Here is a 27,197-nt window from a genome sequence, read left to right on the forward strand (position 1 = left end):
TACGCTGCGCTACGAACCCGGCGACCCGAGTTCGATTCCCGCTCACGGCCACCACCGGTGACGATTATTTCAACCGGTCCTGGGCCTCCCCTAGGTCGACTCAGCCTCAAACGTGTAAATGTTGTGGTGTGAACATCGGGAGACAAAGGCGGCCGGACGTGGTGAATCCAAGTCCCGGGCGAAGCCGGGTAGTTAAAGCTCGTGCTGTTATATTCACAATCAGATGTTTTTATTTCGACTCGAGGAAAATCGGTGAAATCGGAAGCCAACGATAGGCCCCAGTTGTGGGCCCTTCTTAACCTGGTAACAAAATAATATTCTTAATCAGTGATGTCCTCACCTAAGCGTGTGAGACGAGACGGACGCACAAGACTCTAGTCTCCCTTTGCTGTACATCACTCACAGAGCACCACAGCGCCCCCCCCCCCCCCCCCCCACCAGATCCACAACAGCGTTCGCCCCGCAAGACTAAGGCAGCTTCTCCCTGCCTCAGCTGGACCATCAACAACGGCAACATTTGTGTCAACAACAGCAGCAACAGCTAACTTGGCGCCTTTATCATTACGTCTTCAGCACGGCAGCAGCAGCAGCACGGAACAACTTCAGGGCATGACTCAGTCGCAACTCGCGTTTAAAATCGTCACGCAAGACGGCTCTCCGCGAGACGTCGCGGGCACACGGCGAGTTACTTTTTTCCCCGAATAAAACTCGGGACAACGTGAATGCGTGGAAACGAGAAACGATGTCGGAACGCAACGGGGCATCGCAAATCGTAAAGATTTTTGCGAGAGCGAGAAAGAAAAGCTTCCTTCTAGACGTCGCCGCCGCGCGCCAACGACGGCACCAGCGCGAGCAGAAGCGCTGTGGGCCAAGCGGCACCGGGGCAGCAAGACGCCTTGCTGGTGGCGGACGCCCGCCCCGCTGACGTCGTCGCCGCTGACGTCGTCGCCGCTGCTGATGACGTCGTCGCCGCTGCAAAGGGGCAAGCGGAGAAACGAGACGTCAGTCGCCATCGCTACGATGAGAGCGATGTACGAGTACCGGGGGGCCTCTTACAACCCTCCGCCTCCTCCTCCATCTCCACCACCACCAACACCACCAACACCACCAACATCAACACCACCAACACCACCAACACCACCACCACCAACACCACCAACACCACCACCAACACCACCAACACCACCACCACCAACACCACCAACACCACCAACACCACCTACACCATCACCACCAACACCACCAACACCACCACGAACACCACCATCACCACCAACACCACCAACACCACCACCAACACCACCACCAACACCACCAACACCACCAACACCACCACCACCAACACCACCACCAACACCACCATCACCACCAACACCACCACCACCAACACCACCAACACCACCACAAACACCCCCAACACCACCACCAACACCACCATCACCACCAACACCACCACCACCAACACCACCAACACCACCACCACCAACACCACCAACACCACCAACCCCACCACCACCAACACCACCACCACCACCAACACCACCAACACCACCATCACCACCAACACCACCAACACCCCCAACACCACCAACACCACCAACACCACGAACACCAACACCACCAACACCACCAACACCACTAACACCACCAACACCACCAACACCACCAACACCACCAACACCACCACCAACACCACCACCGCCACCACCTCCTAGGGGATGGAAGATTTGTTGGAGGTTGTTGTTAGTTGAGACTGAAACCTCTTCCTCACTTGTTCACTCAGCCACTCACCCACCCACCCAATCACTCATTCAGAGAGACGATCCATCACACTACGTTTAAAACTATTTGGGAAATTAAAACGCCGACTGTCACATCATCGACGTCGGGTGCCCGATTGTAACTCCTCTGCGGTGAGCGGTGTACCACCACCACCACCCCCCGCGTGTCAACAACGCTCTTTGCCAAAACAGCAAACCCCTGCCCAGAGTTGCGATGCTGAGAATATTTTTAATGTCAAAGTGTTCTTTTATCTCCGTTTGACCGCAAATTGGTTGACTGCCCTCGATGTGTGCACCTCCGTGAGTCTATGGGAGCCTTTAACATTGAAGTCTATGGGAGCCTTTAACATTGAAGTCTGTGGGAGCCTTTAACATTGAAGTCTATGGGAGCCTTTAACATTGAAGTCTGTGGGAGCCTTTAACATTGAAGTCTGTGGGAGCCTTTAACATTGAAGTCTATGGGAGCCTTTAACATTAAAGTCTGTGGGAGCCTTTAACATTGAAGTCTATGGGAGCCTTTAACATTGAAGTCTATGGGAGCCTGTAACATTGAAGTCTATGGGAGGCTTTTACATTGAAGTCTATGGGAGCCTTTAACATTGAAGTCTGTGGGAGCCTTTAACATTGAAGTCTATGGGAGCCTTTAACATTGAAGTCTGTGGGAGCCTTTAACATTGAAGTCTGTGGGAGCCTTTAACATTGAAGTCTATGGGAGCCTGTAACATTGAAGTCTATGGGAGCCTTTAACATTGAAGTCTATGGGAGCCTTTAACATTGAAGTCTTTGGGAGCCTTTAACATTGAAGTCTGTGGGAGCCTTTAACATTGAAGTCTGTGGGAGCCTTTAACATTGAAGTCTATGGGAGCCTGTAACATTGAAGTCTATGGGAGCCTTTAACATTGAAGTCTATGGGAGCCTTTAACATTGAAGTCTTTGGGAGCCTTTAACATTGAAGTCTATGGGAGACTTTAACATTGAAGTCTATGGGAGCCTTTAACATTGAAGTCTATGGGAGCCTTTAACATTGAAGTCTATGGGAGCCTTTAACATTGAATCCAAACATGAATGGGGCAAGCACTTGGGAACCCGAGCAGCCAATGGAGATTCACGGAGTGGCCAGAAACCCAGTTTTTTTTAAACCCAGGACTTTCCGCGCCGCCGACCTCATTGGGCTGACCAGGGCCATTTGCATCGTCAGGGTGGTCAGACGATCCAAGCCGCCGCCCTCCCGCGTACCTGGCGAGGTAGCTAACAGCTCGTCGTCGTCATCTTCGCCCTCGTCAGCACCGCCGTCACGGCCGCTACCGGCGTTGGGGGCCGATGGCGAGGACGTAGAGGCCTCCTTGCCATCGTCCTGGCCCTCGTCCTCCTCGTCCTCCTCGTCCTCCTCCTCATCCTCCTCCTCGTCCTCCTTGTCCTCGTCCTCCTCCTCCTGCTCGTCCTCCTCCTCGTCCTCCTCCTCGGCCCCCTCCTCGTCCTCCTCGTCCTCCTCCTCGTCCTCCTCACCGTCCGACGCCACTGTGGGGGTGGTTGTGGGGGTGATGGTGGTGGTAGTTAATGGTGGTGGTGGTGGCGGCGGCGGCGGGTGTAGCGATCTACGCCGCGCTACGCCGCGCTACGAACCCGGCCGAACCCGAGTTCGATTCCCGCTCACGTCCACCAACATGCGGTGACGATTATCTGAACCGGTATTGGGCCTCCCCTAGGTCGACTCGGCCTCAAACGAGCACCCGGCGCGGTGTGTTGCGAACATCGCCAGCACCGGGGAGACAAAGGCGGTCGGGCGTGGCGCTGGCCACCCACCCCCTCGTGCGCCGTGCCGGCCTTCACAGGTGCTACTTGCTAACAGCACTTGCCCCTGCGGCCTGTTGAGGCTACACCAGACGTGGGCAAAGTACGGCCCCCGGGCCTTCTAGGGCCCGTTGGGCTTTTTAATCTGGCCCGCCGAACTTGTCCAAATATTATTATTAAATTAAATTTGACCTTTCTCCTGTAATGCCCCCGTTTCCCCATTAGACGGCGCTGTTTTCACGATGTTTGATCAGTCACGTTTCGACATGTTTTTGTATTGTTCATGTTCGTGCAATTTGTTAAATTGCCTTGCAAATAAATGCTTTGCTACCTGTTAAAGGCCAAATCCTTTCACGTAATGATTTTTAACACGTCATTTATATTTAGTTCACACAAACACTCCATCCATCTGTTCCTGGCCCGGCCCCTCTGTCAAATTTTAGAATCCACTGTGGCCCGCGAGTCAAAACATTTGCCCACCCCTGGGCTACACGGTGGGGGATCTTCATCTTCGATGGCGGCGGTTGCGGTGCGGCGGCGGTTAACGGCTCGGCGCCGGATCGGAGAGGGATTCCGGCCGACGGGTTTGTTGCCGGCGGCGACTTTGCTCACCTTCGACGGAGAGGTGCGCCCGCAGCTGGCCGGTGTTCAGGTTGTTGGTGGCGAAGCAGGTGTAAGTGTCCGTGTCCTCGCGCCGCAAGTCCACGATGTGAAGGGTGCCGTTCTCGAAGATCTGGAAGCGCTCGCCCTCAACATTCAAGCTCCGGTAGTTCCTGAACCTGGCGGTGCGCGGGAAGGCATGGGGGGGGGGGCAGGCGGGGGGCGTGAACCGTTGAGGTTTGACGGCGATGCCGTCGGGGGTTTTGAGATCCGGGGTCGGCGGCTTCGGGAGACGCGGAGGCGAACGTCCCGCGGGACGTTGGAGCGGCGAGGTTCACGCGGCCCTCCGCCGCGTTGAGTGCCCCTCTCGCTCTCTCGCTCTGAGCCACGTCCGTGTGGCAGCCATCGACAGTCGCCCAACCCCGCCCCGCGCGCGCGAAATTATAAATGTTAGCCTATGGGAGCCTTTAACATTGAAGCCTATGGGAGCCTTTAACATTGAAGTCTATGGGAATCTTTAACATTGAAGTCTATGGGAGCCTTTAACATTGAAGTCTATGGGAGCCTTTAACATTGAAGTCTATGGGAGCCTTTAACATTGAAGTCTACGGGAGCCTTCAACATTGAAGTCTATGGGAGCCTTTAACACTGAAGTCTATGGGAGCCTTTAACATTGAAGTCTATGGGAGCCTTTAACATTGAAGTCTATGGGAGCCTTTAACATTGAAGTCTATGGGAGCCTTTAACATTGAAGTCTATGGGAGCCTTTAATATTGAAGTCTATGGGAGCCTTTAACATTGAAGTCTATGGGAGTGTTCTATGTTGAACTTCTTTCGCTCCGTACGTAGCCAGCCATGCAAACCCGCTGGCGGCATTCACAAAACAGACTCAGCTCCCGTGCCTCTGATTAGCACGGTTGGCCACGTAGGGTGCGAAAGAAGTTCAGGGCACGTACACATACAGAGAGACCCACGGACACCCAGCTCCACGGAGGCACAGATTAGCACGGTTGGCCACGTAGGGTGCGAAAGAAGTTCAGGGCACGTACAGCCCTCGCGCCAGGGAGTGTCGAGGCGCGGTGACGGCGTGCCGAACGAACGAGGAGCCTCTTCGTCGTCAGGGCCGTCGTTTGCGACATGGCCCGGGTAGCTTCTGAAAAACAGCTGCACGGCTCGGTGGGCATCAGGCGGTGAAATAAACAAAAAGAGTCTCCAGCGAGCGGAGAGCGAGAGGAGAGGCGGAGAGGGACGGACGCTCAGGTGCGGCGTTCGGTCTCACCACAGGATGGTGGCGGGCGGCCACGCCAACACCGAGCACTCCATGTACACCGCCTCTCCCTCTCTCGCCCTGTACATCCTGTCTGGCTCCGACAGCATCTGCGGGGCGCTGGCTGTGTGAGGCGGTGGTGGGGGGGCAGAGACAGCGCGCGGGCAGAGGTCGCTCCCGAGGGGGGGGGGGGTGGTGGGGTCGCTCCGGGACGTCGGGGGGCTGCCGCGTCCCTCCTACGAGTCGTGGAGGGGGGGGGGGTCGTAGAAGGCGATTCGCACAAAGTGGGTTTTTAAAAAAAATATAAAAAAATCGATTTTCAGAACCCTCTCTCTCTCTCCCTCTCGCCTGCGAGGTTCTGCGGCTCGGAGTGGTGGTTTCTCGCGTTGGCCTCTCGTCACCGTGGCGGTCGCGTGGATTTCTTTCTCCGGGTCCTTCCGGGCGTCTCTCCCCGTGCGCCGCGCTCAGAATCGACGTCGCGCGTTTCAAAGCGTTTGGGCCGCAAAACGAAAAATGTCCACTCGCGCTGACGACGGCGACGGCCCGGTCGCCGGTGAAAAAGCGCCACGTAGCTCGGTGGGGCCCTTACCTGCCGGTCAAACACAAAAACAAAGTTTTTCGCAGTTTTAGTTTTCCTAACGAGGGGACGCCAGCCCGGCCCCCGGGGGTCTTCGTGGGGGGGTCACGCCGGGGTCGCGGGTCGTGAGCGACGACTCCGTTGTTGTCCACCCGGCGGTGGGAGTGAGCTCACCGCGGTGCTTCCCGTCTAGGCGGGTGGCACGTGGTGGGGGTGAAGTGTGGGGCACTTCAAGAGGTTTGGCTGGCGTGGTGGAGGAGTGGGGTCCAACGTGCACCTGCCTAGAGGGGAGCTACCTACAGCCCTCTGTGCAGTGAAGGACCTCCTCCTTATCCTCCTCCCCCTCCTCCTCCTCATCCTCCTCATCCTCCTCCCCCTCCTCCTCATCCTCCTCCTCCTCATCCTCCTCATCCTCCTCTACCTCCTCCCCCTCATCCTCCTCATCCTCCTCCCCCTCCTGCTCCCCCTCCTCATCCTCCTCCCTCCTATTCCTCCTTCCGCCAACAGGGGCACGAGCAAGTACTTGCAGTGCTGCACCTTAACAAACCGCGTACTCAACTGGGCCCTGTACGTGTGTGTGTGATGTCGCAACCGTGCACCTTTCCGTCGTGTGTCCGGAGGTTGCTGCTTTGCTGCATTCGCCAGATTTGAGCTTCTTTGGTACCGTACGTGGCCAGAGATGATAACCGCAGCTGCGGGCGAAAATACAGCAGAGTGTTAGTAGGGTCTCTGTGTGAGTAGTGTGTGGGTCTCTCTGTGTGAGTAGTGTGTGGGTCTCTCTGTGTGAGTAGTGTGTGGGTCTCTCTGTGTGAGTAGTCTGTGGGTCTCTGTGTGAGTGTGGGTCTCTGTGTGAGTAGTCTGTGGGTCTCTGTGTGAGTAGTGTGTGGGTCTCTGTGTGAGTAGTGTGTGGGTCTCTCTGTGAGTAGTGTCTGGGTCTCTGTGTGAGTAGTGTGTGGGTCTCTGTGTGAGTAGTGTGTGGGTCTCTGTGTGAGTAGTCTGTGGGTCTCTGTGTGAGTAGTGTGTGGGTCTCTGTGTGAGTAGTGTGTGGGTCTCTCTGTGAGTAGTGTTTGGGTCTCCGTGTGAGTAGTGTGTGGGTCTCTGTGTGAGTAGTGTGTGGGTCTCTGTGTGAGTAGTGCGTGGGTCTCTGTGTGAGTAGTCTGTGGGTCTCTGTGTGAGTAGTGTGTGGGTCTCTGTGTGAGTAGTGTGTGGGTCTCTCTGTGTGAGTAGTGTGTGGGTCTCTGAGTGAGTAGTCTGTGCTTCTCTATGTGAGTAGTGTGTGGGTCTCTGTGTGAGTAGTTTGTGGGTCTCTGTGTGAGTAGTGTGTGGGTCTCTCTGTGAATAGTGACTGGGTCTCTGTGTGAGTAGAGTGTGGGTCTCTCTGTGAGTAGTGTGTGGGTCTCTGAGTGAGTAGTCTGTGCTTCTCTATGTGAGTAGTGTGTGGGTCTCTGTGTGAGTAGTGTGTGGGTCTCTCTGTTAGTAGTGTGTGGGTCTCTGTGTGAGTAGTGTGTGGGTCTCTGTGTGAGTAGTGCGTGGGTCTCTGTGTGAGTAGTCTGTGGGTCTCTGTGTGAGTAGTGTGTGGGTCTCTGTGTGAGTAGTGTGTGGGTCTCTCTGTGTGAGTAGTGTGTGGGTCTCTGAGTGAGTAGTCTGTGCTTCTCTATGTGAGTAGTGTGTGGGTCTCTGTGTGAGTAGTTTGTGGGTCTCTGTGTGAGTAGTGTGTGGGTCTCTCTGTTAGTAGTGCGTGGGTCTCTGTGTGAGTAGTGTGTGGGTCTCTCTGTGTGAGTAGTGTGTGGGTCTCTGAGTGAGTAGTCTGTGCTTCTCTATGTGAGTAGTGTGTGGGTCTCTGTGTGAGTAGTTTGTGGGTCTCTGTGTGAGTAGTGTGTGGGTCTCTCTGTTAGTAGTGCGTGGGTCTCTGTGTGAGTAGTGTGTGGGTCTCTCTGTTAGTAGTGCGTGGCTCTCTGTGTGAGTAGTGTGTGGGTCTCTCTGTTAGTAGTGCGTGGGTCTCTGTGTGAGTAGTCTGTGGGTCTCTCTGTTAGTAGTGTGTGGGTCTCTGTGTGAGTAGTGTGTGGGTCTCTGTGTGAGTAGTCTGTGGGTCTCTATGTGAGTAGTGTGTGGGTCTCTGTGTGAGTAGTGTGTGGGTCTCTGTGTGAGTAGTCTGTGGGTCTCTGTGTGAGTAGTGTGTGGGTCTCTCTGTTAGTAGTGCATGGGTCTCTGTGTGAGTAGTGTGTGTGTCTCTGTGTGAGTAGTGTGTGGGTCTCTCTGTGAGTAGTGTGTGGGTCTCTGTGTGAGTAGTGTGTGGGTCTCTGTGTGAGTAGTGTGAGGGTCTCTGTGTGAGTAGTGTGTGGGTCTCTGTGTGAGTAGTGTGAGGGTCTCTGTGTGAGTAGTGCGTGGGTCTCTGTGTGAGTAGTGTGAGGGTCTCTGTGTGAGTAGTGCGTGGGTCTCTGAGTGAGTAGTGTGTGGGTCTCTCTGTGAGTAGTCTGTGGGTCTCTCTGTGAGTAGTGTGAGGGTCTCTGTGTGAGTAGTCTGTGGGTCTCTGTGTGAGTAGTCTGTGGGTCTACTGTGTTAGTAGTATGTGGGTCTCTGTGTGAGTAGTGTGTGGGCCTCTGTGTGAGTAGTCTGTGGGTCTCTGTGTGAGTAGTCTGTGGGTCTCTGTGTGAGTAATCTGTGGGTCTCTATGTGAGTAGTGTGTGGGTCTCTCTGTGAGTAGTGTGTGGGTCTCTGTGTGAGTAGTGTGTGGGTCTCTGTGTGAGTAGTGTGTGGGTCTCTATGTGAGTAGTGTGTGTGTCTCTGTGTGAGTAGTGTGTGGGTCTCTATGTGAGTAGTGTGTGGGTCTCTGTGTGAGTAGTGTGTGGGTCTCTCTGTGAGTAGTGTGTGGGTCTCTGAGTGAGTAGTCTGTGCTTCTCTATGTGAGTAGTGTGCGGGTCTCTGTGTGAGTAGTGTGTGGGTCTCTGTGTGAGTAGTGTGTGGGTCTCTCTGTTAGTAGTGTGTGGGTCTTTGCGTGAGTAGTGTGTGGGTCTCTCTGTTAGTAGTGCGTGGGACTCTGTGTGAGTAGTCTGTGGGTCTCTGTGTGAGTGTGGGTCTCTGTGTGAGTAATCTGTGGGTCTCTCTGTTAGTAGTGCGTGGGTCTCTGTGTGAGTAGTGTGTGGGTCTCTCTATTAGTAGTGCGTGGGTCTCTGTGTGAGTAGTCTGTGGGTCTCTCTGTTAGTAGTGCGTGGGTCTCTGTGTGAGTAGTGTGTGGGTCTCTGTGTGAGTAGTGTGTGGGTCTCTGTGTGAGTAGTGTGAGGGTCTCTGTGTGAGTAGTGCGTGGGTCTCTGTGTGAGTAGTGTGTGGGTCTCTCTGTGAGTAGTGTGATGGTCTCTGTGTGAGTAGTCTGTGGGTCTCTGTGTGAGTAGTCCGTGGGTCTACTGTGTGAGTAGTCTGTGGGTGTCTGTGTGAGTAGTGTGTGGGCCTCTGTGTGCGTAGTCTGTGGGTCTCTGTGTGAGTAGTCTGTGGGTCTCTGTGTGAGTAATCTGTGGGTCTCTATGTGAGTAGTGTGTGGGTCTCTCTGTGAGTAGTGTGTGGGTCTCTGTGTGAGTAGTGTGTGGGTCTCTGTGTGAGTAGTGTGTGGGTCTCTATGTGAGTAGTGTGTGTGTCTCTGTGTGAGTAGTGTGTGGGTCTCTATGTGAGTAGTGTGTGGGTCTCTGTGTGAGTAGTGTGTGGGTCTCTCTGTGAGTAGTGTGATGGTCTCTGTGTGAGTAGTCTGTGCGTCTCTGTGTGAGTAGTCCGTGGGTCTACTGTGTGAGTAGTCTGTGGGTGTCTGTGTGAGTAGTGTGTGGGCCTCTGTGTGCGTAGTCTGTGGGTCTCTGTGTGAGTAGTCTGTGGGTCTCTGTATGAGTAATCTGTGGGTCTCTATGTGAGTAGTGTGTGGGTCTCTCTGTGAGTAGTGTGTGGGTCTCTGTGTGAGTAATCTGTGGGTCTCTCTGTTAGTAGTGCGTGGGTCTCTGTGTGAGTAGTGTGTGGGTCTCTCTATTAGTAGTGCGTGGGTCTCTGTGTGAGTAGTCTGTGGGTCTCTCTGTTAGTAGTGCGTGGGTCTCTGTGTGAGTAGTGTGTGGGTCTCTGTGTGAGTAGTGTGTGGGTCTCTGTGTGAGTAGTCTGTGGGTCTCTGTGTGAGTAGTGTGTGGGTCTCTGAGTGAGTAGTGTGTGGGTCTCTCTGTTAGTAGTGCGTGGCTCTCTGTGTGAGTAGTGTGTGGGTCTCTCTGTTAGTAGTGCGTGGGTCTCTGTGTGAGTAGTGTGTGTGTCTCTGTGTGAGTAGTGTGAGGGTCTCTGTGTGAGTAGTGTGTGGGTCTCTGTGTGAGTAGTGTGTGGGTCTCTCTGTGAGTAGTGTGTGGGTCTCTGTTTGAGTAGTCTGTGGGTCTCTGTGTGAGTAGTGTGTGGGTCTACTGTGTGAGTAGTGTGTGGGTCTCTGTGTGAGTAGTCTGTGGGTCTCTGTGTGAGTAGTGTGTGGGTCTCTCTGTGAGTAGTGTGTGGGTCTCTGTGTGAGTAGTGTGTGGGTCTCTCTGTGTGAGTAGTGTGTGGGTCTCTATGTGAGTAGTGTGTGGGTCTCTCTGTGAGTAGTGTGTGGGTATCTCTGTGAGTAGTGTGTGGGTCTCTGTGTGAGTAGTGTGTGGGTCTCTGTGTGAGTAGTGTGTGGGTATCTCTGTTAGTAGTGTGTGGGTCTCTGTGTGAGTAGTGTGTGGGTCTCTCTGTTAGTAGTGCGTGGGACTCTGTGTGAGTAGTCTGTGGGTCTCTGTGTGAGTGTGGGTCTCTGTGTGAGTAATCTGTGGGTCTCTCTGTTAGTAGTGCGTGGGTCTCTGTGTGAGTAGTGTGTGGGTCGCTCTGTTAGTGGTGCGTGGGTCTCTGTGTGAGTAGTCTGTGGGTCTCTCTGTTAGTAGTGCGTGGGTCTCTGTGTGAGTAGTGTGTGGGTCTCTGTGTGAGTAGTGTGTGGGTCTCTCTGTGAGTAGTCTGTGGGTCTCTATGTGAGTAGTGTGTAGGTCTCTGAGTGAGTAGTGTGTGGGTCTCTCTGTTAGTAGTGCGTGGCTCTCTGTGTGAGTAGTGTGTGGGTCTCTCTGTTAGTAGTGCGTGGGTCTCTGTGTGAGTAGTGTGTGTGTCTCTGTGTGAGTAGTGTGAGGGTCTCTGTGTGAGTAGTCTGTGGGTCTAATGTGTGAGTAGTGTGTGGGTCTCTCTGTGAGTAGTGTGTGGGTCTCTGTGTGAGTAGTGTGTGGGCCTCTGTGTGAGTAGTCTGTGGGTCTGTGTGAGTAGTCTGTGGGTCTCTGTGTGAGTAGTGTGTGGGTCTCTGTGTGAGTTGTGTGTGGGTCTCTATGTGAGTAGTGTGTGGGTCTCTGTGAGTAGTGTGTGGGTATCTCTGTGAGTAGTGTGTGGGTCTCTGTGTGAGTAGTGTGTGGGTCTCTGTTTGAGTAGTGTGTGGGTCTCTGTGTGAGTAGTCTGTGGGTCTCTGTGTGAGTAGTGTGTGGATCTCCGTGTGAGCAGTGTGTGGGCCTCTGTGTGAGTAGTGTGTGGGTCTCTGTGTGAGTAGTCTGTGGGTCGCTGTGTGAGTAGTGTGTGGGTCTCTGAGTGAGTAGTGTGTGGGTCTCTGAGTGAGTAGTGTCTGGGTCTCTATGTGAGTAGTGCGTGGGTCTCTGTGTGAGTAGTGTGTGGGTCTCTCTGTGAGTAGTGTGATGGTCTCTGTGTGAGTAGTCTGTGGGTCTCTGTGTGAGTAGTCCGTGGGTCTACTGTGTGAGTAGTCTGTGGGTGTCTGTGTGAGTAGTGTGTGGGCCTCTGTGTGAGTAGTCTGTGGGTCTCTGTGTGAGTAGTGCGTGGGTCTCTGTGTGAGTAGTGTGTGGGTCTCTCTGTTAGTGGTGCGTGGGTCTCTGTGTGAGTAGTCTGTGGGTCTCTCTGTTAGTAGTGCGTGGGTCTCTGTGTGAGTAGTGTGTGGGTCTCTGTGTGAGTAGTGTGTGGGTCTCTCTGTGAGTAGTCTGTGGGTCTCTATGTGAGTAGTGTGTACGTCTCTGAGTGAGTAGTGTGTGGGTCTCTCTGTTAGTAGTGCGTGGCTCTCTGTGTGAGTAGTGTGTGGGTCTCTCTGTTAGTAGTGTGTGGGTCTCTGTGTGAGTAGTGTGTGTGTCTCTGTGTGAGTAGTGTGAGGGTCTCTGTGTGAGTAGTCTGTGGGTCTAATGTGTGAGTAGTCTGTGGGTCTCTGTGTGAGTAGTGTGTGGGCCTCTGTGTGAGTAGTCTGTGGGTCTCTGTGTGAGTAGTCTGTGGGTCTCTGTGTGAGTAGTGTGTGGGTCTCTGTGTGAGTAGTGTGTGGGTCTCTATGTGAGTAGTGTGTGGGTCTCTCTGTGAGTAGTGTGTGGGTATCTCTGTGAGTAGTGTGTGGGTCTCTGTGTGTGTAGTGTGTGGGTCTCTGTGTGAGTAGTGTGTGGGTCTCTGTGTGAGTAGTCTGTGGGTCTCTGTGTGAGTAGTGTGTGGATCTCCGTGTGAGCAGTGTGTGGGCCTCTGTGTGAGTAGTGTGTGGGTCTATGTGTGAGTAGTCTGTGGGTCGCTGTGTGAGTAGTGTGTGGGTCTCTGAGTGAGTAGTGTGTGGGTCTCTGAGTGAGTAGTGTCTGGGTCTCTATGTGAGTAGTGCGTGGGTATCTCGGTGAGTAGTGTGTGGGCCTCAGTGTGAGTAGTGTGTGGGTCTCTGTGTGAGTAGTGTGAGGGTCTCTGTGTGAGTATTGCGTGGGTCTCTGTGTGAGTAGTGTGTGGGTCTCTCTGTGAGTAGTGTGCTGGTCTCTGTGTGAGTAGTCTGTGGGTCTCTGTGTGAGTAGTCCGTGGGTCTACTGTGTGAGTAGTCTGTGGGTGTCTGTGTGAGTAGTGTGTGGGCCTCTGTGTGAGTAGTCTGTGGGTCTCTGTGTGAGTAGTCTGTGGGTCTCTGTGTGAGTAATCTGTGGGTCTCTATGTGAGTAGTGTGTGGGTCTCTCTGTGAGTAGTCTGTGGGTCTCTATGTGAGTAGTGTGTGGGTCTCTGTGTGAGTAGTGTATGGGTCTCTGTGTGAGTAGTGTGTGGGTCTCTCTGTGAGTAGTGTGTGGGTCTCTGTGTGAGTAGTCTGTGGGTCTCTATGTGAGTAGTGTGTGGGTCTCTGAGTGAGTAGTGTGTGGGTCTCTGTGTGAGTAGTCTGTGGGTCTCTATGTGAGTAGTGTGTGGGTCTCTGAGTGAGTAGTGTGTGGGTCTCTCTGTTAGTAGTGCGTGGGTCTCTGTGTGAGTAATGTGTGGGTCTCTGTGTTAGTAGTGCGTGGCTCTCTGTGTGAGTAGTGTGTGGGTCTCTCTGTGAGCAGTGTGATGGTCTCTGTGTGAGTAGTCTGTGGGTCTCTGTGTGAGTAGTCCGTGGGTCTACTGTGTGAGTAGTCTGTGGGTGTCTGTGTGAGTAGTGTGTGGGCCTCCGTGTGAGTAGTCTGTGGGTCTCTGTGTGAGTAGTCTGTGGGTCTCTGTGTGAGTAATCTGTGGGTCTCTATGTGAGTAGTGTGTGGGTCTCTCTGTGAGTAGTCTGTGGGTCTCTATGTGAGTAGTGTGTGGGTCTCTGTGTGAGTAGTGTATGGGTCTCTGTGTGAGTAGTGTGTGGGTCTCTCTGTGAGTAGTGTGTGGGTCTCTGTGTGAGTAGTCTGTGGGTCTCTATGTGAGTAGTGCATGGGTCTCTGTGTGAGTAGTGTGTGCGTCTCTCTGTTAGTGGTGCGTGGGTCTCTGTGTGAGTAGTCTGTGGGTCTCTCTGTTAGTAGTGCGTGGGTCTCTGTGTGAGTAGTGTGTGGGTCTCTGTGTGAGTAGTGTGTGGGTCTCTCTGTGAGTAGTCTGTGGGTCTATATGTGAGTAGTGTGTAGGTCTCTGAGTGAGTAGCGTGTGGGTCTGTCTGTTAGTAGTGCGTGGCTCTCTGTGTGAGTAGTGTGTGGGTCTCTCTGTTAGTAGTGCGTGGGTCTCTGTGTGAGTAGTGTGTGTGTCTCTGTGTGAGTAGTGTGAGGGTCTCTGTGTGAGTAGTCTGTGGGTCTAATGTGTGAGTAGTCTGTGGGTCTCTGTGTGAGTAGTGTGTGGGCCTCTGTGTGAGTAGTCTGTGTGTCTCTGTGTGAGTAGTCTGTGGGTCTCTGTGTGAGTAGTGTGTGGGTCTCTGTGTGAGTAGTGTGTGGGTCTCTATGTGAGTAGTGTGTGGGTCTCTCTGTGAGTAGTGTGTGGGTATCTCTGTGAGTAGTGTGTGGGTCTCTGTGTGAGTAGTGTGTGGGTCTCTGTGTGAGTAGTGTGTGGGTCTCTGTGTGAGTAGTCTGTGGGTCTCTGTGTGAGTAGTGTGTGGATCTCCGTGTGAGCAGTGTGTGGGCCTCTGTGTGAGTAGTGTGTGGGTCTCTGTGTGAGTAGTCTGTGGGTCGCTGTGTAAGTAGTGTGTGGGTCTCTGAGTGAGTAGTGTGTGGGTCTCTGAGTGAGTAGTGTCTGGGTCTCTATGTGAGTAGTGCGTGGGTATCTCTGTGAGTTGTGTGTGGGCCTCAGTGTGAGTAGTGTGTGGGTCTCTGTGTGAGTAGTGTGAGGGTCTCTGTGTGAGTATTGCGTGGGTCTCTGTGTGAGTAGTGTGTGGGTCTCTCTGTGAGTAGTGTGATGGTCTCTGTGTGAGTAGTCTGTGGGTCTCTGTGTGAGTAGTCCGTGGGTCTACTGTGTGAGTAGTCTGTGGGTGTCTGTGTGAGTAGTGTGTGGGCCTCTGTGTGAGTAGTCTGTGGGTCTCTGTGTGAGTAGTCTGTGGGTCTCTGTGTGAGTAATCTGTGGGTCTCTCTGTGAGTAGTCTGTGGGTCTCTATGTGAGTAGTGTGTGAGTCTCTGTGTGAGTAGTGTATGGGTCTCCGTGTGAGTAGTGTGTGGGTCTCTCTGTGAGTAGTGTGTGGGTCTCTGTGTGAGTAGTCTGTGGGTCTCTATGTGAGTAGTGTGTGGGTCTCTGAGTGAGTAGTGTGTGGGTCTCTGTGTGAGTAGTCTGTGGGTCTCTATGTGAGTAGTGTGTGGGTCTCTGAGTGAGTAGTGTGTGGGTCTCTCTGTTAGTAGTGCGTGGGTCTCTGTGTGAGTAATGTGTGGGTCTCTGTGTTAGTGTGGGTCTCTGTGTGAGTAATCTCTGGGTCTCTCTGTTAGTAGTGCGTGGGTCTCTGTGTGAGTAGTGTGTGGGTCTCTCTGTTAGTAGTGCGTGGCTCTCTGTGTGAGTAGTGTGTGGGTCTCTCTGTGACTAGTGTGATGGTCTCTGTGTGAGTAGTCTGTGGGTCTCTGTGTGAGTAGTCCGTGGGTCTACTGTGTGAGTAGTCTGTGGGTGTCTGTGTGAGTAGTGTGTGGGCCTCTGTGTGAGTAGTCTGTGGGTCTCTGTGTGAGTAGTCTGTGGGTCTCTGTGTGAGTAATCTGTGGGTCTCTCTGTGAGTAGTCTGTGGGTCTCTATGTGAGTAGTGTGTGAGTCTCTGTGTGAGTAGTGTATGGGTCTCTGTGTGAGTAGTGTGTGGGTCTCTCTGTGAGTAGTGTGTGGGTCTCTGTGTGAGTAGTCTGTGGGTCTCTATGTGAGTAGTGTGTGGGTCTCTGAGTGAGTAGTGTGTGGGTCTCTGTGTGAGTAGTCTGTGGGTCTCTATGTGAGTAGTGTGTGGGTCTCTGAGTGAGTAGTGTGTGGGTCTCTCTGTTAGTAGTGCGTGGGTCTCTGTGTGAGTAATGTGTGGGTCTCTGTGTTAGTGTGGGTCTCTGTGTGAGTAATCTCTGGGTCTCTCTGTTAGTAGTGCGTGGGTCTCTGTGTGAGTAGTGTGTGGGTCTCTCTGTTAGTAGTGCGTGGCTCTCTGTGTGAGTAGTGTGTGGGTCTCTCTGTGACTAGTGTGATGGTCTCTGTGTGAGTAGTCTGTGGGTCTCTGTGTGAGTAGTCCGTGGGTCTACTGTGTGAGTAGTCTGTGGGTGTCTGTGTGAGTAGTGTGTGGGCCTCCGTGTGAGTAGTCTGTGGGTCTCTGTGTGAGTAGTCTGTGGGTCTCTGTGTGAGTAATCTGTGGGTCTCTATGTGAGTAGTGTGTGGGTCTCTCTGTGAGTAGTCTGTGGGTCTCTATGTGAGTAGTGTGTGGGTCTCTGTGTGAGTAGTGTATGGGTCTCTGTGTGAGTAGTGTGTGGGTTTCTCTGTGAGTAGTGTGTGGGTCTCTGTGTGAGTAGTCTGTGGGTCTCTATGTGAGTAGTGTATGGGTCTCTGAGTGAGTAGTGTGTGGGTCTCTGTGTGAGTAGTCTGTGGGTCTCTATGTGAGTAGTGTGTGGGTCTCTGAGTGAGTAGTGTGTGGGTCTCTCTGTTAGTAGTGCGTGGGTCTCTGTGTGAGTAGTGTGTGGGTCTCTGTGTTAGTGTGTGGGTCTCTCTGTGAGTAGTGTGAGGGTCTCTGTGTGAGTAGTCTGTGGGTCTAATGTGTGAGTAGTCTGTGGGTCTCTGTGTGAGTAGTCTGTGGGTCTCTGTGTGAGTAGTCTGTGGGTCTCTCTGTGATTAGTGTGTGGGTCTCTATGTGAGTAGTGTGTGGGTCTCTCTGTGAGTAGTGTGTTGGTCTCTCTGTTAGTAGTGCGTGGGTCTCTGTGTGAGTAGTCTGTGGGTCTCTGTGTGAGTAGTGTGTGGGTCTCTGTGTGAGTAGTGTGTGGGTCTCTATGTGAGTAGTGTGTGGGTATCTCTGTGAGTAGCGTGTGGGTCTCTGTGTGAGTAGTGTGTGGGTCTCTGTGTGAGTAGTGTGTGGGTCTCTGTGTGAGTAGTGTGTGGGTCTCTGTGTGAGTAGTGTGTGGGTCTCTCTGTTAGTAGTGCGTGGGTCTCTGTGTGAGTAGTGTGTGGGTCTCTGTGTGAGTAGTGTGTGGGTCTCTCTGTGAGTAGTCTGTGGTTCTCTATGTGAGTAGTGTGTACGTCTCTGAGTGAGTAGTGTGTGGGTCTCTCTGTTAGTAGTGCGTGGCTCTCTGTGTGAGTAGTGTGTGGGTCTCTCTGTTAGTAGTGTGTGGGTCTCTGTGTGAGTAGTGTGTGTGTCTCTGTGTGAGTAGTGTGAGGGTCTCTGTGTGAGTAGTCTGTGGGTCTAATGTGTGAGTAGTCTGTGGGTCTCTGTGTGAGTAGTGTGTGGGCCTCTGTGTGAGTAGTCTGTGGGTCTCTGTGTGAGTAGTCTGTGGGTCTCTGTGTGAGTAGTGTGTGGGTCTCTGTGTGAGTAGTGTGTGGGTCTCTATGTGAGTAGTGTGTGGGTCTCTCTGTGAGTAGTGTGTGGGTATCTCTGTGAGTAGTGTGTGGGTCTCTGTGTGAGTAGTGTGTGGGTCTCTGTGTGAGTAGTGTGTGGGTCTCTGTGTGAGTAGTCTGTGGGTCTCTGTGTGAGTAGTGTGTGGATCTCCGTGTGAGCAGTGTGTGGGCCTCTGTGTGAGTAGTGTGTGGGTCTATGTGTGAGTAGTCTGTGGGTCGCTGTGTGAGTAGTGTGTGGGTCTCTGAGTGAGTAGTGTGTGGGTCTCTGAGTGAGTAGTGTCTGGGTCTCTATGTGAGTAGTGCGTGGGTATCTCGGTAAGTAGTGTGTGGGCCTCAGTGTGAGTAGTGTGTGGGTCTCTGTGTGAGTAGTGTGAGGGTCTCTGTGTGAGTATTGCGTGGGTCTCTGTGTGAGTAGTGTGTGGGTCTCTCTGTGAGTAGTGTGATGGTCTCTGTGTGAGTAGTCTGTGGGTCTCTGTGTGAGTAGTCCGTGGGTCTACTGTGTGAGTAGTCTGTGGGTGTCTGTGTGAGTAGTGTGTGGGCCTCTGTGTGAGTAGTCTGTGGGTCTCTGTGTGAGTAGTCTGTGGGTCTCTGTGTGAGTAATCTGTGGGTCTCTATGTGAGTAGTGTGTGGGTCTCTCTGTGAGTAGTCTGTGGGTCTCTATGTGAGTAGTGTGTGGGTCTCTGTGTGAGTAGTGTATGGGTCTCTGTGTGAGTAGTGTGTGGGTCTCTCTGTGAGTAGTGTGTGGGTCTCTGTGTGAGTAGTCTGTGGGTCTCTATGTGAGTAGTGTGTGGGTCTCTGAGTGAGTAGTGTGTGGGTCTCTGTGTGAGTAGTCTGTGGGTCTCTATGTGAGTAGTGTGTGGGTCTCTGAGTGAGTAGTGTGTGGGTCTCTCTGTTAGTAGTGCGTGGGTCTCTGTGTGAGTAATGTGTGGGTCTCTGTGTTAGTAGTGCGTGGCTCTCTGTGTGAGTAGTGTGTGGGTCTCTCTGTGAGCAGTGTGATGGTCTCTGTGTGAGTAGTCTGTGGGTCTCTGTGTGAGTAGTCCGTGGGTCTACTGTGTGAGTAGTCTGTGGGTGTCTGTGTGAGTAGTGTGTGGGCCTCCGTGTGAGTAGTCTGTGGGTCTCTGTGTGAGTAGTCTGTGGGTCTCTGTGTGAGTAATCTGTGGGTCTCTATGTGAGTAGTGTGTGGGTCTCTCTGTGAGTAGTCTGTGGGTCTCTATGTGAGTAGTGTGTGGGTCTCTGTGTGAGTAGTGTATGGGTCTCTGTGTGAGTAGTGTGTGGGTCTCTCTGTGAGTAGTGTGTGGGTCTCTGTGTGAGTAGTCTGTGGGTCTCTATGTGAGTAGTGCATGGGTCTCTGTGTGAGTAGTGTGTGCGTCTCTCTGTTAGTGGTGCGTGGGTCTCTGTGTGAGTAGTCTGTGGGTCTCTCTGTTAGTAGTGCGTGGGTCTCTGTGTGAGTAGTGTGTGGGTCTCTGTGTGAGTAGTGTGTGGGTCTCTCTGTGAGTAGTCTGTGGGTCTATATGTGAGTAGTGTGTAGGTCTCTGAGTGAGTAGCGTGTGGGTCTGTCTGTTAGTAGTGCGTGGCTCTCTGTGTGAGTAGCGTGTGGGTCTCTCTGTTAGTAGTGCGTGGGTCTCTGTGTGAGTAGTGTGTGTGTCTCTGTGTGAGTAGTGTGAGGGTCTCTGTGTGAGTAGTCTGTGGGTCTAATGTGTGAGTAGTCTGTGGGTCTCTGTGTGAGTAGTGTGTGGGCCTCTGTGTGAGTAGTCTGTGTGTCTCTGTGTGAGTAGTCTGTGGGTCTCTGTGTGAGTAGTGTGTGGGTCTCTGTGTGAGTAGTGTGTGGGTCTCTATGTGAGTAGTGTGTGGGTCTCTCTGTGAGTAGTGTGTGGGTATCTCTGTGAGTAGTGTGTGGGTCTCTGTGTGAGTAGTGTGTGGGTCTCTGTGTGAGTAGTGTGTGGGTCTCTGTGTGAGTAGTCTGTGGGTCTCTGTGTGAGTAGTGTGTGGATCTCCGTGTGAGCAGTGTGTGGGCCTCTGTGTGAGTAGTGTGTGGGTCTCTGTGTGAGTAGTCTGTGGGTCGCTGTGTAAGTAGTGTGTGGGTCTCTGAGTGAGTAGTGTGTGGGTCTCTGAGTGAGTAGTGTCTGGGTCTCTATGTGAGTAGTGCGTGGGTATCTCTGTGAGTTGTGTGTGGGCCTCAGTGTGAGTAGTGTGTGGGTCTCTGTGTGAGTAGTGTGAGGGTCTCTGTGTGAGTATTGCGTGGGTCTCTGTGTGAGTAGTGTGTGGGTCTCTCTGTGAGTAGTGTGATGGTCTCTGTGTGAGTAGTCTGTGGGTCTCTGTGTGAGTAGTCCGTGGGTCTACTGTGTGAGTAGTCTGTGGGTGTCTGTGTGAGTAGTGTGTGGGCCTCTGTGTGAGTAGTCTGTGGGTCTCTGTGTGAGTAGTCTGTGGGTCTCTGTGTGAGTAATCTGTGGGTCTCTCTGTGAGTAGTCTGTGGGTCTCTATGTGAGTAGTGTGTGAGTCTCTGTGTGAGTAGTGTATGGGTCTCTGTGTGAGTAGTGTGTGGGTCTCTCTGTGAGTAGTGTGTGGGTCTCTGTGTGAGTAGTCTGTGGGTCTCTATGTGAGTAGTGTGTGGGTCTCTGAGTGAGTAGTGTGTGGGTCTCTGTGTGAGTAGTCTGTGGGTCTCTATGTGAGTAGTGTGTGGGTCTCTGAGTGAGTAGTGTGTGGGTCTCTCTGTTAGTAGTGCGTGGGTCTCTGTGTGAGTAATGTGTGGGTCTCTGTGTTAGTGTGGGTCTCTGTGTGAGTAATCTCTGGGTCTCTCTGTTAGTAGTGCGTGGGTCTCTGTGTGAGTAGTGTGTGGGTCTCTCTGTTAGTAGTGCGTGGCTCTCTGTGTGAGTAGTGTGTGGGTCTCTCTGTGACTAGTGTGATGGTCTCTGTGTGAGTAGTCTGTGGGTCTCTGTGTGAGTAGTCCGTGGGTCTACTGTGTGAGTAGTCTGTGGGTGTCTGTGTGAGTAGTGTGTGGGCCTCTGTGTGAGTAGTCTGTGGGTCTCTGTGTGAGTAGTCTGTGGGTCTCTGTGTGAGTAATCTGTGGGTCTCTCTGTGAGTAGTCTGTGGGTCTCTATGTGAGTAGTGTGTGAGTCTCTGTGTGAGTAGTGTATGGGTCTCTGTGTGAGTAGTGTGTGGGTCTCTCTGTGAGTAGTGTGTGGGTCTCTGTGTGAGTAGTCTGTGGGTCTCTATGTGAGTAGTGTGTGGGTCTCTGAGTGAGTAGTGTGTGGGTCTCTGTGTGAGTAGTCTGTGGGTCTCTATGTGAGTAGTGTGTGGGTCTCTGAGTGAGTAGTGTGTGGGTCTCTCTGTTAGTAGTGCGTGGGTCTCTGTGTGAGTAATGTGTGGGTCTCTGTGTTAGTGTGGGTCTCTGTGTGAGTAATCTCTGGGTCTCTCTGTTAGTAGTGCGTGGGTCTCTGTGTGAGTAGTGTGTGGGTCTCTCTGTTAGTAGTGCGTGGCTCTCTGTGTGAGTAGTGTGTGGGTCTCTCTGTGACTAGTGTGATGGTCTCTGTGTGAGTAGTCTGTGGGTCTCTGTGTGAGTAGTCCGTGGGTCTACTGTGTGAGTAGTCTGTGGGTGTCTGTGTGAGTAGTGTGTGGGCCTCCGTGTGAGTAGTCTGTGGGTCTCTGTGTGAGTAGTCTGTGGGTCTCTGTGTGAGTAATCTGTGGGTCTCTATGTGAGTAGTGTGTGGGTCTCTCTGTGAGTAGTCTGTGGGTCTCTATGTGAGTAGTGTGTGGGTCTCTGTGTGAGTAGTGTATGGGTCTCTGTGTGAGTAGTGTGTGGGTTTCTCTGTGAGTAGTGTGTGGGTCTCTGTGTGAGTAGTCTGTGGGTCTCTATGTGAGTAGTGTATGGGTCTCTGAGTGAGTAGTGTGTGGGTCTCTGTGTGAGTAGTCTGTGGGTCTCTATGTGAGTAGTGTGTGGGTCTCTGAGTGAGTAGTGTGTGGGTCTCTCTGTTAGTAGTGCGTGGGTCTCTGTGTGAGTAGTGTGTGGGTCTCTGTGTTAGTGTGTGGGTCTCTCTGTGAGTAGTGTGAGGGTCTCTGTGTGAGTAGTCTGTGGGTCTAATGTGTGAGTAGTCTGTGGGTCTCTGTGTGAGTAGTCTGTGGGTCTCTGTGTGAGTAGTCTGTGGGTCTCTCTGTGATTAGTGTGTGGGTCTCTATGTGAGTAGTGTGTGGGTCTCTCTGTGAGTAGTGTGTTGGTCTCTCTGTTAGTAGTGCGTGGGTCTCTGTGTGAGTAGTCTGTGGGTCTCTGTGTGAGTAGTGTGTGGGTCTCTGTGTGAGTAGTGTGTGGGTCTCTATGTGAGTAGTGTGTGGGTATCTCTGTGAGTAGCGTGTGGGTCTCTGTGTGAGTAGTGTGTGGGTCTCTGTGTGAGTAGTGTGTGGGTCTCTGTGTGAGTAGTGTGTGGGTCTCTGTGTGAGTAGTGTGTGGGTCTCTCTGTGAGTAGTGTGTGGGTCTCTATGTGAGTAGTGTGTGGGTCTCTGTGTGAGTAGTCTGTGGGTCTCTGTGTGAGTAGTCTGTGGGTCTCTGTGTGAGTAGTCTGTGGGTCTCTGTGTGAGTAGTCTGTGGGTCTCTGTGTGAGAAGTGTGTGGGTCTCTGTGTGAGTAGTCTATGGGTATCTCTGTGAGTAGTGTGTGGGTCTCTGTGTGAGTAGTCTGTGGGTCTCTGTGTGAGTAGTGTGTGGATCTCCGTGTGAGTAGTGTGTGGGCCTCTGTGTGAGTAATGTGTGGGTCTCTGTGTGAGTAGTCTGTGGGTCGCTGTGTGAGTAGTGTGTGGGTCTCTGAGTGAGGAGTGTCTGGGTCTCTGTGTGAGTAGTGTGTGGGTCTCTCTGTTAGTAGTGCGTGGGTCTCTGTGTGAGTAGTCTGTGGGTCTCTGTGTGAGTAGTGTGTGGGTCTCTGTGTGAGTAGTGTGTGGGTCTCTATGTGAGTAGTGTGTGGGTATCTCTGTGAGTAGTGTGTGGGTCTCTGTGTGAGTAGTGTGTGGGTCTCTGTGTGAGTAGTGTGTGGGTCTCTGTGTGAGTAGTGTGTGGGTCTCTGTGTGAGTAGTGTGTGGGTCTCTCTGTGAGTAGTGTGTGGGTCTCTATGTGAGTAGTGTGTGGGTCTCTGTGTGAGTAGTCTGTGGGTCTCTGTGTGAGTAGTCTGTGGGTCTCTGTGTGAGTAGTCTGTGGGTCTCTGTGTGAGTAGTCTGTGGGTCTCTGTGTGAGAAGTGTGTGGGTCTCTGTGTGAGTAGTCTATGGGTATCTCTGTGAGTAGTGTGTGGGTCTCTGTGTGAGTAGTCTGTGGGTCTCTGTGTGAGTAGTGTGTGGATCTCCGTGTGAGTAGTGTGTGGGCCTCTGTGTGAGTAATGTGTGGGTCTCTGTGTGAGTAGTCTGTGGGTCGCTGTGTGAGTAGTGTGTGGGTCTCTGAGTGAGTAGTGTCTGGGTCTCTATGTGAGTAGTGTGAGGGTCTCTGTGTGAGTAGTGCGTGGGTCTCTGAGTGAGTAGTGTGTGGGTCTCTGTGTGAGTAGTGTGTGGTTCTCTCTGTGAGTAGTGTGTGGGTCTCTGTGTGAGTAGTGTGTGGGTCTCTCTGTGAGTAGTCTGTGGGTCTCTGTGTGAGTAGTCTGTGGGTCTACTGTGTGAGTAGTCTGTGGGTGTCTGTGTGAGTAGTGTGTGGGCCTCTGTGTGAATAGTCTGTGGGTCTCTGTGTGAGTAGTCTGTGGGTCTCTGTGTGAGTAATCTGTGGGTCTCTATGTGAGTAGTGTGTGGGTCTCTCTGTGAGTAGTGTGTGGGTCTCTGTGTGAGTAGTGTGTGGGTCTCTGTGTGAGTAGTGTGTGGGTCTCTGTGTGAGTAGTATGTGGGTCTCTGTGTGAGTAGTGTGTGGGTCTCTCTGTTAGTAGTGCGTGGGTCTCTGTGTGAGTAGTGTGTGGGTCTCTCTGTTAGTAGTGTGTGGGTGTCTGTGTGAGTAGTCTGTGGGTCTACTGTGTGAGTAGTCTGTGGGTCTCTGTGTGAGTAGTGTGTGGGCCTCTGTGTGAGTAGTCTGTGGGTCTCTGTGTGAGTAGTCTGTGGGTCTCTGTGTGAGTAGTCTGTGGTTCTCTATGTGAGTAGTGTGTGGGTCTCTGTGTGAGTAGTCTGTGGGTCTCTGTGTGAGTAGTCTGTGGGTCTCTGTGTGAGTAGTCTGTGGGTCTCTGTGTGAGTAGTCTGTGGGTCTCTGTGTGAGAAGTGTGTGGGTCTCTGTGTGTGTAGTCTATGGGTATCTCTGTGAGTAGTGTGTGGGTCTCTGTGTGAGTAGTCTGTGGGTCTCTGTGTGAGTAGTGTGTGGATCTCCGTGTGAGTAGTGTGTGGGCCTCTGTGTGAGTAATGTGTGGGTCTCTGTGTGAGTAGTCTGTGGGTCGCTGTGTGAGTAGTGTGTGGGTCTCTGAGTGAGTAGTGTCTGGGTCTCTGTGTGAGTAGTGTGTGGGTCTCTCTGTTAGTAGTGCGTGGGTCTCTGTGTGAGTAGTCTGTGGGTCTCTGTGTGAGTAGTGTGTGGGTCTCTGTGTGAGTAGTGTGTGGGTCTCTATGTGAGTAGTGTGTGCGTATCTCTGTGAGTAGTGTGTGGGTCTCTGTGTGAGTAGTGTGTGGGTCTCTGTGTGAGTAGTGTGTGGGTCTCTATGTGAGTAGTGTGTGGGTCTCTGTGTGAGTAGTGTGTGGGTCTCTCTGTGAGTAGTGTGTGGGTCTCTATGTGAGTAGTGTGTAGGTCTCTGTGTGAGTAGTCTGTGGGTCTCTGTGTGAGTAGTCTGTGGGTCTCTGTGTGAGTAGTCTGTGGGTCTCTGTGTGAGTAGTCTGTGGGTCTCTGTGTGAGAAGTGTGTGGGTCTCTGTGTGAGTAGTCTATGGGTATCTCTGTGAGTAGTGTGTGGGTCTCTGTGTGAGTAGTCTTTGGGTCTCTGTGTGAGTAGTGTCTGGGTCTCTATGTGAGTAGTGTGAGGGTCTCTGTGTGAGTAGTGCGTGGGTCTCTGAGTGAGTAGTGTGTGGGTCTCTGTGTGAGTAGTGTGTGGTTCTCTCTGTGAGTAGTGTGTGGGTCTCTGTGTGAGTAGTATGTGGGTCTCTCTGTGAGTAGTCTGTGGGTCTCTGTGTGAGTAGTCTGTGGGTCTACTGTGTGAGTAGTCTGTGGGTGTCTGTGTGAGTAGTGTGTGGGCCTCTGTGTGAGTAGTCTGTGGGTCTCTGTGTGAGTAGTCTGTGGGTCTCTGTGTGAGTAATCTGTGGGTCTCTATGTGAGTAGTGTGTGGGTCTCTCTGTGAGTAGTGTGTGGGTCTCTGTGTGAGTAGTGTGTGGGTCTCTGTGTGAGTAGTGTGTGGGTCTCTGTGTGAGTAGTATGTGGGTCTCTGTGTGAGTAGTGTGTGGGTCTCTCTGTTAGTAGTGCGTGGGTCTCTGTGTGAGTAGTGTGTGGGTCTCTCTGTTAGTAGTGTGTGGGTGTCTGTGTGAGTAGTCTGTGGGTCTACTGTGTGAGTAGTCTGTGGGTCTCTGTGTGAGTAGTGTGTGGGCCTCTGTGTGAGTAGTCTGTGGGTCTCTGTGTGAGTAGTCTGTGGGTCTCTGTGTGAGTAGTGTGTGGGTCTCTCTGTGAGTAGTGTGTGGGTCTCTGTGTGAGTAGTGTGTGGGTCTCTCTGTGAGTAGTGTGTGGGCCTCTGTGTGAGTAGTCTGTGGGTCTCTGTGTGAGTAGTCTGTGGGTCTCTGTGTGAGTAGTGTGTGGGTCTCTCTGTGTGAGTAGTGTGTGGGTCTCTGTGTGAGTAGTGTGTGGGTCTCTGTGTGATTAGTGTGTGGGTCTCTCTGTGAGTAGTGTGTGGGTCTCTGTGTGAGTAGTCTGTGGGTCTCTATGTGAGTAGTGTGTGGGTCTCTGTGTGAGTAGTGTGTGGGTCTCTGTGTGAGTAGTCTGTGGGTCTCTGTGTGAGTAGTGTGTGGGTCTCCGTGTGAGTAGTGTGTGGGTCTCTGTCTGAGTAGTGTGTGGGTCTCTGTGTGAGTAGTGTGTGGGTCTCTCTGTGAGTAGTGTGTGGGTCTCTGTGTGAGTAGTCTGTGGGTCTCTATGTGAGTAGTGTGTGGGTCTCTGTGTGAGTAGTGTGTGGGTCTCTGTGTGAGTAGTCTGTGGGTCTCTGTGTGAGTAGTGTGTGGGTCTCTGTGTGAGTAGTCTGTGGGTCTCTGTGTGAGTAGTCTGTGGGTCTACTGTGTGAGTAGTCTGTGGGTCTCTGTGTGAGTAGTGTGTGGGCCTCTGTGTGAGTAGTCTGTGGGTCTCTGTGTGAGTAGTCTGTGGGTCTCTGTGTGAGTAGTCTGTGGTTATCTATGTGAGTAGTGTGTGGGTCTCTCTGTGAGTAGTGTGTGGGTCTCTGTGTGAGTAGTGTGTGGGTCTCTGTGTGAGTAGTGTGTGGGTCTCTGTGTGAGTAGTGTGTGGGTATCTCTGTGAGTAGTGTGTGGGTCTCTGTGTGAGTAGTCTGTGGGTCTCTGTGTGAGTAGTCTGTGGGTCTCTGTGTGAGTAGTGTGTGGGTCTCTGTGTGAGTAGTCTGTGGGTCTCTGTGTGAGTAGTCTGTGGGTCTACTGTGTGAGTAGTCTGTGTGTCTCTGTGTGAGTAGTGTGTGGGCCTCTGTGTGAGTAGTCTGTGGGTCTCTGTGTGAGTAGTCTGTGGGTCTCTGTGTGAGTAGTCTGTGGTTCTCTATGTGAGTAGTGTGTGGGTCTCTCTGTGAGTAGTGTGTGGGTCTCTGTGTGAGTAGTGTGTGGGTCTCTGTGTGAGTAGTGTGTGGGTCTCTGTGTGAGTAGTGTGTGGGTATCTCTGTGAGTAGTGTGTGGGTCTCTCTGTGAGTAGTGTGTGGGTCTCTGTGTGAGTAGTCTGTGGGTCTCTATGTGAGTAGTGTGTGGGTCTCTGTGTGAGTAGTGTGTGGGTCTCTGTGTGAGTAGTCTGTGGGTCTCTGTGTGAGTAGTGTGTGGGTCTCCGTGTGAGTAGTGTGTGGGTCTCTGTCTGAGTAGTGTGTGGGTCTCTGTGTGAGTAGTGTGTGGGTCTCTCTGTGAGTAGTGTGTGGGTCTCTGTGTGAGTAGTCTGTGGGTCTCTATGTGAGTAGTGTGTGGGTCTCTGTGTGAGTAGTGTGTGGGTCTCTCTGTGTGAGTAGTGTGTGGGTCTCTGTGTGAGTAGTGTGTGGGTCTCTGTGTGAGTAGTGTGTGGGTCTCTCTGTGAGTAGTGTGTGGGTCTCTGTGTGAGTAGTCTGTGGGTCTCTATGTGAGTAGTGTGTGGGTCTCTGTGTGAGTAGTGTGTGGGTCTCTGTGTGAGTAGTCTGTGGGTCTCTGTGTGAGAAGTGTGTGGGTCTCCGTGTGAGTAGTGTGTGGGTCTCTGTCTGAGTAGTGTGTGGGTCTCTGTGTGAGTAGTGTGTGGGTCTCTCTGTGAGTAGTGTGTGGGTCTCTGTGTGAGTAGTCTGTGGGTCTCTATGTGAGTAGTGTGTGGGTCTCTGTGTGAGTAGTGTGTGGGTCTCTCTGTGAGTAGTCTGTGGGTCTCTCTCTGAGTAGTGTGTGGGTCTCTCTGTGAGTAGTCTGTGGGTCTCTGTGTGAGTAGTCTGTGGGTCTCTGTGTGAGTAGTCTGTGGGTCTCTGTGTGAGTAGTCTGTGGGTCTCTATGTGAGTAGTGTGTGGGTGTCTGTGTGAGTAGTGTGTGGGTCTCTCTGTGAGTAGTCTGTGGGACTCTCTCTGAGTAGTGTGTGGGTCTCTCTGTGAGTAGTCTGTGGGTCTCTGTGTGAGTAGTCTGTGGGTCTCTGTGTGAGTAGTCTGTGGGTCTCTGTGTGAGTAGTGTGTGGGTCTCTGTGTGAGTAGTGTGTGGGTCTCTCTGTGAGTAGTGTGTGGGTCTCTATGTGAGTAGTGTGTGGGTCTCTGTGTGAGTAGTCTGTGGGTCTCTGTGTGAGTAGTCTGTGGGTCTCTGTGTGAGTAGTCTGTGGGTCTCTGTGTGAGTAGTCTGTGGGTCTCTGTGTGAGAAGTGTGTGGGCCTCTGT

The 27,197-nt window shown here is 52.6% G+C and overlaps 1 protein-coding gene across 2 annotated transcripts in view; it reads right to left on the bottom strand.

Moving 5' to 3' along the window:
* Positions 1 to 207: 207 nt before the first annotated feature.
* The window catches only part of LOC142916501 (uncharacterized), a 33,744-nt gene continuing 6,754 nt past the window's right edge, over positions 208 to 27,197 (bottom strand). For both annotated transcript variants that reach the window (XM_076061632.1, XM_076061631.1), the window contains 5 exons: positions 6,616 to 6,708; positions 5,452 to 5,563; positions 4,185 to 4,351; positions 3,018 to 3,299; positions 208 to 972 (listed from right to left, as the gene is read on the bottom strand). In XM_076061632.1, the coding sequence (XP_075917747.1) occupies positions 812 to 972; positions 3,018 to 3,299; positions 4,185 to 4,351; positions 5,452 to 5,563; positions 6,616 to 6,708 (815 nt within the window). In that variant the 3' untranslated portion in view covers positions 208 to 811. The remainder of the gene's footprint in view (positions 973 to 3,017; positions 3,300 to 4,184; positions 4,352 to 5,451; positions 5,564 to 6,615; positions 6,709 to 27,197) is intronic.

The sequence above is a fragment of the Petromyzon marinus genome, unplaced genomic scaffold, assembly GCF_048934315.1.
Source record: "Petromyzon marinus isolate PM22_M1 ecotype Great Lakes invasive population unplaced genomic scaffold, UKy_Petmar_22M1.pri1.0 PM_G_Scaffold_39, whole genome shotgun sequence".
NCBI lineage: Eukaryota > Metazoa > Chordata > Hyperoartia > Petromyzontiformes > Petromyzontidae > Petromyzon > Petromyzon marinus.